Source organism: Podarcis raffonei, chromosome 5, assembly GCF_027172205.1.
Source record: "Podarcis raffonei isolate rPodRaf1 chromosome 5, rPodRaf1.pri, whole genome shotgun sequence".
In the NCBI taxonomy this organism is placed as follows: domain Eukaryota; kingdom Metazoa; phylum Chordata; class Lepidosauria; order Squamata; family Lacertidae; genus Podarcis; species Podarcis raffonei.
In genome coordinates, this window is record NC_070606.1 from 21816295 (window position 1) to 21824423 (window position 8129).

The following is an 8129-nucleotide window of genomic DNA, read 5'->3' on the forward strand; positions in this document are numbered from 1 at the left end:
TATACAGTCATCACTGTTCTGTGACTGTCAGGCTTGATAGGTTCCCGAAACAGAAAGGCAATTGTCTGAGATGAATGGTTGAATTCTAAAACAAGCCTCCCTTCCCCTTCGGTTTCCTCAAGCTTATAAAACGGTGAAATATTTTTACCCAAGAGCATTTACTTTTCATTTCTGGCAACACTGATGGCAGGAGTGCAGATAGTTTTCACCCTAATTGCCACCTATCATGTGCATATACTGGCTTCATAGTTTTATAAAAGGCAATTGCACCTGGGAACTTCAGGGTTGGGAACTAGTCCAATAAATTTCCATGGATTATGTGTGATCAGGCCTCAGAACCTTCTTCAGTGCAGAAGGAGTGTGTCACTTCAGCCACTGTGTTCGGCAAGCAGGGGAAAAAGACCATTTGGGTTGGCCAGGTCTGGTATATATTATTGCTCTGCCAAAACTTATCCTCTGTGGTTTTTTCAACCATTATCCATCAGTTAATAAGAAAAGAAAGTGAAGGTTGTGTCTAGGCCTGGGCAATATATTAATATGAGGAGTACGGGGAGCAGACTGTGATGTCAGCTTCACTCAGCAGTGTATCACTGGTGAAACTGCCACCACTCCTAAGTCCCTCTGCTAGCGACTTTCTCCAGAGAGTGTTGTTAGCAGAGGGACTCAGGAGTGGTGACGGCTTCACCAGCGATATATCATGGAGTGAAATCGCCATCCCACTCTGCCCTCATACTGCACAGACGGACAAAAGGGCTGCATCTTCATCTTTTAACTGCTCGGCTGAGGAGTGTTCAGTTACCGCTCCCCTTAACTGAGCAGTTAAAGGCTCCCCCAGCCCGGCACTGGCTCCCACTCAACCGGCGAGAGCACTGGGCATGGCTCTGCTGGGGATTGGGAGCCCTCTTGCGCCCCAGCTAAATGTACAAACAAGCTGCCTTGTCCCAGACTGCTAGGGGCTGGGGTGAAACCACCTCAGCTCCCATGATGAGAGCTGTGGCGATTTCACCAGGCACCTGGCAGGCTGGCGGCAATGCAGCTTGTTTTTTCAACAGCGTGGTATATCGGCAGGCCACGATGTTTGGCTGGTGATATACCGTGATGCTGAAAAGCTTATATCGCCCAGCCCCAGTGGTCTCATTTTAAAGATATTGGGGGGGGGGCGGCCGGATTAAGGTGAAAGGAAGGGCTTCCTTTAAAACAAAATCAGTGAGTGTATTGCTCTCTGGCTCCTGGTAGCTCAGCATCCCCAGGTCCCTGTGCTTCAATTAAAGCCCAGGTATCTCCTCCCTTAGGGCTTTTTCAGATCAGGAAGCACAAACAGCCAAGGAAAGGGGAGAGTGCTGGAGAAATGTTTAATGGAAAGAAAAACACACACACAACGCTTGGCTAACTTGAAACAACCATAAGATAAGCTCAACCTTACACCCACTGTAATTTTTTTTTTAAAAAAATAATAATCTAAAATTACCTGCTAATGAGGCAGAAAAGCAGAAACTTCTTTTGCAAGGAAATATAACTATTGGCAGATTAAAGAAGGTATTGGGGCCTTTCTTCCCCATTTGGCAGAGAGAGAAGGCAGGTTGGAAACCGTATCAGATGACCTGCAGTGGAAAGGAGAGGGAAGTGCCCTCATCAAATGCTGTTACTCTTCTGTCTCGTGAGATTTACTTTTCCTCTAACACAGGAAGATCCAAAGTGGGAATTTCCTCGGAAGAACCTGGTGCTTGGCAAAACGCTTGGAGAAGGAGAATTCGGGAAAGTCGTCAAGGCAACTGCTTTCAGGCTTAAGGGGAAGGCTGGCTATACTACTGTTGCAGTCAAAATGCTAAAAGGTACGTTTTCTGCAAGCGCCTGGAAATATCTGCAAATGATTTGGTAACTTATGACAGAGGTCCAGCTTGGAAGCAAAAAGCTGCCGGATCCCACATACATTCCAGCCGGATGTCCTAAAGCGTTCTATTTATATTCTGACATTTTCCCCTGTGCTTCATTGATGAGGGCAGTCACTTCCACGGGGCACAAGGGCAACTTGACTTAGCTTGGCCAATGTAGCTCACTTAAATTGTCATCTCAACAGAGGCGTTTCAAGAGCATTCTAAAAATGCTGCGCTTTTCAGCTTTAGCTGAACTCTTTCTTACAGATACTTTAGAGTACAGTATAAAAATAGCACCTCATTGTCACACATAAGATGTGAAAGAGCAACATGCTCACCAGATCTTTCTCTCTAACTATAGCTGCTCTATTGATATACAATGGCCAGTTCTAGAGTATTTGGTTTGTCACAGCAGAGTGTGACAGAAGCGAAGCAGTAGCTTGGGAGGAAGGCCAGCTTGCCCATGGGTATGCCCATTGTTCCTTTTGCTCTCCTTCATCTGCCTTCCTTTTCCTGCATGCAGAATGGTCGGGAAACTCTTAGCTTAGATATGTTCAGAGTGAAGAGAGAACGCATTTGGCCTGGTGCGGGGCCACTTCCCCTTTCCCAAACACATTGGCATTGGGCTGCAGTATATCAGGGGAAGCAGTGATGGGTGAACCAAGGGAGATGAAAGGTGGTAGTATTACCCATCTCTGCAAAGAAGTAATAACAATTTCAAGTTATGAAATGGTAGGGCTATTAAAAAGCTGAAGATCATCTAGTTGAGATATCTGTACCAGGCAGAATGTTATAAACCTCAAACAGCAGTTCAGGCATTATTAGCCTCTTGTTGGCATCCATATGTCTTGAGAGACAATGGAGTGTGCCTCCGAGTCAAACTGCCGGAGAATCACAGTGTCTGCTGGGGCTACAGAGATCAGTGACTCATAACTGTTGCCTCGTGTGCTGTTTTTGCTGTGTTAGCAACACCAAAGTGACCTCTCAGGGGTGCAAGCTTGGGCAGTGTGTATGGAGGTCCTGGGCTGCCCAGATGAGAGCCTTGTTGATGTGGTCCAAAGGAAAGCACAGCAATACATTGGGCACTAGCTTGGCTGCAGGAGTTGCTAGAAGGAGGTGTACTGGACGCCATCCAACCATCTTAAGGACTCCAAATTTGGGTAGAGTTTACTCCTTTGTCTTGTCTTCTCCCAAAGATGTCCTGCAAGGTAGTGGGACATTAACCTGTATCACCCAGTTAATATTGTGACCAAGCAGGAGCTAGCTATCATCATGCCTACAGTGCAAAAAGGAAGTTTCAGATACCTTAATTCTCAACATCTGCTTCCAGGTTCTGCTGAGTATGCAGTAACAGTGTCCCCCCCCCGTCCCCCCTCCAAGAACAAGGGGATATTAGCAACAGACCTGACTTTTTGGTGTTGAATCATCTGCAAAATATTACTAAAAGAGGAGCAGTTTCAGTTAGATTTCTTCTTTAATGTTCTCAAGTGGTTCTCACTGTTTCCCTTTGCCACCAAATCACAGCAACTTATTCAGGCAAGATACTCAAAGCCATCAAAGAATACAGGAGCTTGGATAGGAGCAGTTTGGCCTGCATTTGTTCCCTACCTGCTACAGCTTCCTTTGCAATAGAGTGATTAGAAGGTTAGGGCTGAGACATGAGGGGTTGTTATGGCAACCCAACTGTTAAAGGTGGGTGTCAGTTAGAGAATCTAGTGGAGCAAGTGTTTTCAAGATAATTTAAGATTCTTTCATGAAAATAAACAAGCCTGATTCACTTCATGTCTCTCAGTACCCTCTTCTTTGGCTTGGAAGAGGCTAATTTCTTCCACGTGGGTAGAAATCAAGGAAGCACTTTCAGGCTTTCTATACATTATTCATTTAAGGCATTTTAAACCTGCTCTTCAGCTGAAAAAGGCTCCCAGAGTGGTTTACATGAATAATTAAAACAAGGAACACCTTGCCCCTAATTTGTTTAAGATGTTGATTTGCAACCAGTAAGTGCCAGAGATCCAGGTAGTATGTCAGTATTTCAATATTATGGGAATAGTGTTTGTAATTAATATATGGTATTTCTTCCATTGCCCTGTTCTGCAGAAAATGCTTCCCAAAGCGAGCTGAGAGATCTGCATTCAGAGTTCAATCTTTTGAAACAGGTCAACCATCCACATGTCATTAAACTCTATGGAGCTTGCAGCCAAGATGGTAAGTGAGAGTCACACATTATACAAGTGGGGACCATTTTAGGCATGTCCAATGTAGCATGACTGCTGACGCACGGGTCCTTTTGGACCTGGAGGAATGGGGTAGGACAGGGGCAGGGTGGGCTTATGGGCATTCTGTCGATGTGCGCTGTGGCCTGGAGAGCAAGCCCCATGGAAGTGGGGAGTTGCCTGTATATAAAATAAGAGACGGTATGTAATCCCCAGAGTGCCACAAGAGAAATACAAGCTTGGCACAGTCAATCAATCAGTTTTTCAGTCCTGTGCCCCAAAGTATCCATCAGCAGAGGAGGCTGCCCTTTACTTCTGCTGTGGCACTTTCACTGCTCTGGTCATTCCTACTTCCAAACATATTCCACTGGGGGCCTGTTTTTGGGCCCTACCTTCGCATTGGATGCAATTGCTTTTCTGGTGAAAAGATCAACAGAAATCTGGGCTAAGGAGGCGGCTTGCAGAATCACCGGGCTTTATTGGACAAAGGTGCTGCCGTCTTAGATATTGAAATACTCCCATTACATGTGTATTAGTCAGCTAAAATGGTAGTACCTGTGGCCACCTGCTTTGGACATGACAGGGACACTTTCACAGTGATAGGTACAATCCAGCAAAACAAGTAAGAAACACACATACGCCTTACTGATAACTTTTTGGATTTGGTCAATTACCATATTGGCCCGAATATAAGCCACACTCAAATATAAGCCGCACATTTAAAATTGGAGGGGGAGGGAAGGGAAAAGAACCCTGAATATAAGCTGTTCCCTTCCTTGCTGCTCCTGGCTGCATGCTGGGTGGGTGGGTGGGAGGTGCACTGTCATTGCTGGAGGCCTTTCCTGTTCCTCGCTCTCTCCTTCCTGGCCTTGGGGGAGAGGACGGGGGACTACACATGGGGTGGGCGCTGCTTTGCTGCGTTCCTGGCTGCATACCATAAGGTCGCGAATATAAGCCACACTTAAACTTTTCATGGTCAGAATTTGGGGGGAAAGTGAGGCTTATATTCAGGTCAATACAGTAAGTGACAGATGCTTAGTTTAGAAATAATATTCCATAGGACGGTGCAATAAAACAGCCGGAGGGGGAATTATTAGTCTGGTAACTTAGGCATTCATTTCAATAGATCTGATGGCAATTGTTGTTGCATAGCAACAGGCTCACATTTGAAGGGGAACTGTGCCTTAAGGGACTGGCATGTGATTTGTTATACTGCCATACTGAAGTTGGTTGATTTGTGCAGCCGTATATTCAGCAGCACCCCCAGTTTCTGAACTTGCTAATCAGCCACATTCATTATATGTTTCCATATGGCACAATTTATAAGAATTTCATTTGTGGCTGACAGCATGTGGGGAAGGTTTTTGTCGTCTCCAAAGCCCTGGGAGCAGGGTTCCATAGGAGTCCCTGGGGTCAGAGTTTTAGTGCCCTGCTTAGCATCTTGTCCCTCCTATGGCTAGCACAAGCAAGATAAATTACACAAAGTCTATGCAGATGTATTTAATTTGAATAATGTATACAGGCTGCAGCATCCTGCTTTTGTGTATATAAAATTTGGATTCATGTGGCCTGGAATTTCAGGGTGTTGTTATTTTTAAATCAGAGAAGACACAAGGCCCTGCCTAACAAAGATAAATACAGGGCTAGGTTTTAAGGTTGGTGAATGAGTAAAATTGATACAAGCTTCGCACTCTCTTGTTAGCCTGGTACAATAGGGGAGAATGCTAGGAATCCTGCTGTTTCTGGTTTGGATGCTTATATTCTCTACATTCTGTTAAAGCTGGGATAGGAGAGCTTTGAACCTCCAGGCCTCTGTGTTCAATATTGTAGCATGGGGGAAAGCATTCATGTGGGTGGCTGTGATGAGGCAAAGCTTGCTAATGGACTGAAATGTCAGGATCCTTTCTGCAGGAATCTATACTTGAGAGCTTTAACAAACCACTGTAATTAGTGTGCAGGGAGCACAAGATACTGTGAGGATTACCACAGGCTGCAGAAAATAATGTTCATACCTTAAACTAAGTGCTTTTGATTGGTTTCTCTGCACAGACCAATTTGCATAGAAATCTTCCTTAAACATTCCATAAAACCAAGGAAACATCACAATTTATCTGTCCGACTTTGGAAGAAATGCAGCGTAACACAATTGATTGCTTTTCTTAGACAGGATACCCAAAGGCATGTTCCCAGAAATAAGCACTTTTCATTTCAATTGCCTGTCTCCATGGTGGGAGAACACTTCTGAACATAAGAGTTCACCTTATAGCACTGGGTTTTGTTGTGCTCTTTTTCATAGAAAAGTTTATACAGTGGTACCTCGGGTTAAGAACTTAATTCGTTCTGGAGGTCTGTTCTTAACCTGAAACTGTTCTTAACCTGAAGCACCACTTTAGCTCACGGGGCCTCCTGCTGCTGCTGCGCCGCTGCCACACGATTTCTGTTCTCATCCTGAAGCAAAGTTCTTAACCCAAGGTAATATTTCTGGGTTAGAAGAGTCTGTAACCTGAGGTACCACTGTATAATGTTCCTTTAGTGGGGTAGGAGAGCTGGAGGGTGGGGGAAAATCACATCTGGAAACCAGTGTGCCCCTTTGGTTTCAGATAGTACATGGGGTAGATGAGTCTAAAAAGCCTAGGACACAAATTTTCACAGCCCCCCAGCAGCTATGGTAGTACATTTGCCAGAAGTAATGTATTTAGCATTAAGTGTATAGTTGATTCTGACCAAACTAAGTCCCCTAGGATTGTGTGCAAATAAGCCCTTACAGTGGTACCTTGGGTTAAGTACTTAATTCTTTCCGGAGGTCCGTTCTTAACCTGAAACTGTTCTTAACCTGAAGCACCACTTTAGCTAATGGGGCCTCCTGCTGCTGTTGCACTGCTGGAGCACGATTTCTGTTCTCACCCTGAAGCAAAGTTCTTAACCCGAGGTACTATTTCTGGGTTAGCGGAGTCTGTAACCTGAAGTGTCTGCAACCTGAAGCATATGTAACCCGAGGTACCACTGTATATTCAGATTTGCTTGATATGCATAATTTAGGCTGTAGTGCTGCAAGGGAGTAAGACTCATGGATCTTAGTGGGACTTAAGCCTGAGTAAGCATGCATAGGACTAGACTGTTAAAATAGGTAACAAAATTAAATGGTTTTTTTGGGGTGCAGGTGTTTGTTTGTTTTTAAGTACAAGGTGTATAAATCTTGCTGATATGCTGCTTTACTAATTATTGAGAACAAGAATTTTTATGTATCTTTTTATGCCTCAGGGCCTTTGTACTTAATAGTCGAATATGCTAAATATGGCTCCTTGAGGAGTTTTCTGAGGGAAAGCCGGAAAGTTGGGCCCAGCTATATGGGGAGTGATGCCAACAGGAATTCCAGCTACCTGGACAATCCGGACGAGCGAGCCTTAACCATGGGTGACCTGATCTCGTTTGCATGGCAGATCTCTCGCGGAATGCAGTACCTTGCTGAAATGAAGGTATGGCGTCCCTCATTCTCACCCTCTCTTTGTGGCCTTCCTAGTAAGCATACATGACAGTTAAACGTCTCTCTTTCTTTTCCCCAAAGCTTGTACATCGTGATTTAGCAGCCAGAAATGTCTTAGTAGCCGAAGGGCGCAAGATGAAGATTTCTGACTTCGGTTTGTCACGAGATGTTTATGAGGAGGACTCTTACGTCAAGAGGAGCAAGGTACAAACACAGTCACTGGCAGCCTGGGATTGATAAGTTGATAAGGAAACTATAAACATTAGTAAGAGAACTTCTGGACACACACATCGAAACATGTCTAGCAGGACTCATCAGTGCACAAACTTTTGTGTGCCTTGAGATTGTAAAAAGGAACAGCTAATATAGGTTGTGTAAAACCTGTGTATGTAGCCTTCTGTTTTTGATCTTGTGCAAGCTATTTACTTTCAATCCAAGGGTTTTCCTGGTGCATCCATGTTTTGCTGTAATCCATATGAATGAAATAAGGGACGCAGGTGGCGCTGTGGGTAAAAGCCTCAGTGCCTAGAGCTTGCTGATCGAAAGGTCGGCGGTTCG

General features: G+C 44.7%; 1 protein-coding gene and 1 long non-coding RNA gene across 4 annotated transcripts in view; one reads left to right on the plus strand and one right to left on the minus strand.

The window, feature by feature from the left end:
- The window catches only part of LOC128413784 (uncharacterized), a 36527-nt gene extending 32550 nt beyond the window's left edge, over positions 1-3977 (minus strand). For both annotated transcript variants that reach the window (XR_008330458.1, XR_008330457.1), the window contains exons 1-2: positions 3279-3977; positions 1469-1601 (exon numbers count right to left, since the gene is read on the minus strand). This is a non-coding gene — a long non-coding RNA (uncharacterized LOC128413784). The remainder of the gene's footprint in view (positions 1-1468; positions 1602-3278) is intronic.
- The window catches only part of RET (ret proto-oncogene), an 89761-nt gene that overhangs the window by 67641 nt on the left and 13991 nt on the right, over positions 1-8129 (plus strand). For both annotated transcript variants that reach the window (XM_053388189.1, XM_053388190.1), the window contains exons 12-15: positions 1685-1832; positions 3972-4079; positions 7349-7563; positions 7653-7775. In XM_053388189.1, coding sequence (XP_053244164.1) covers positions 1685-1832; positions 3972-4079; positions 7349-7563; positions 7653-7775 — 594 coding nt within the window. The remainder of the gene's footprint in view (positions 1-1684; positions 1833-3971; positions 4080-7348; positions 7564-7652; positions 7776-8129) is intronic.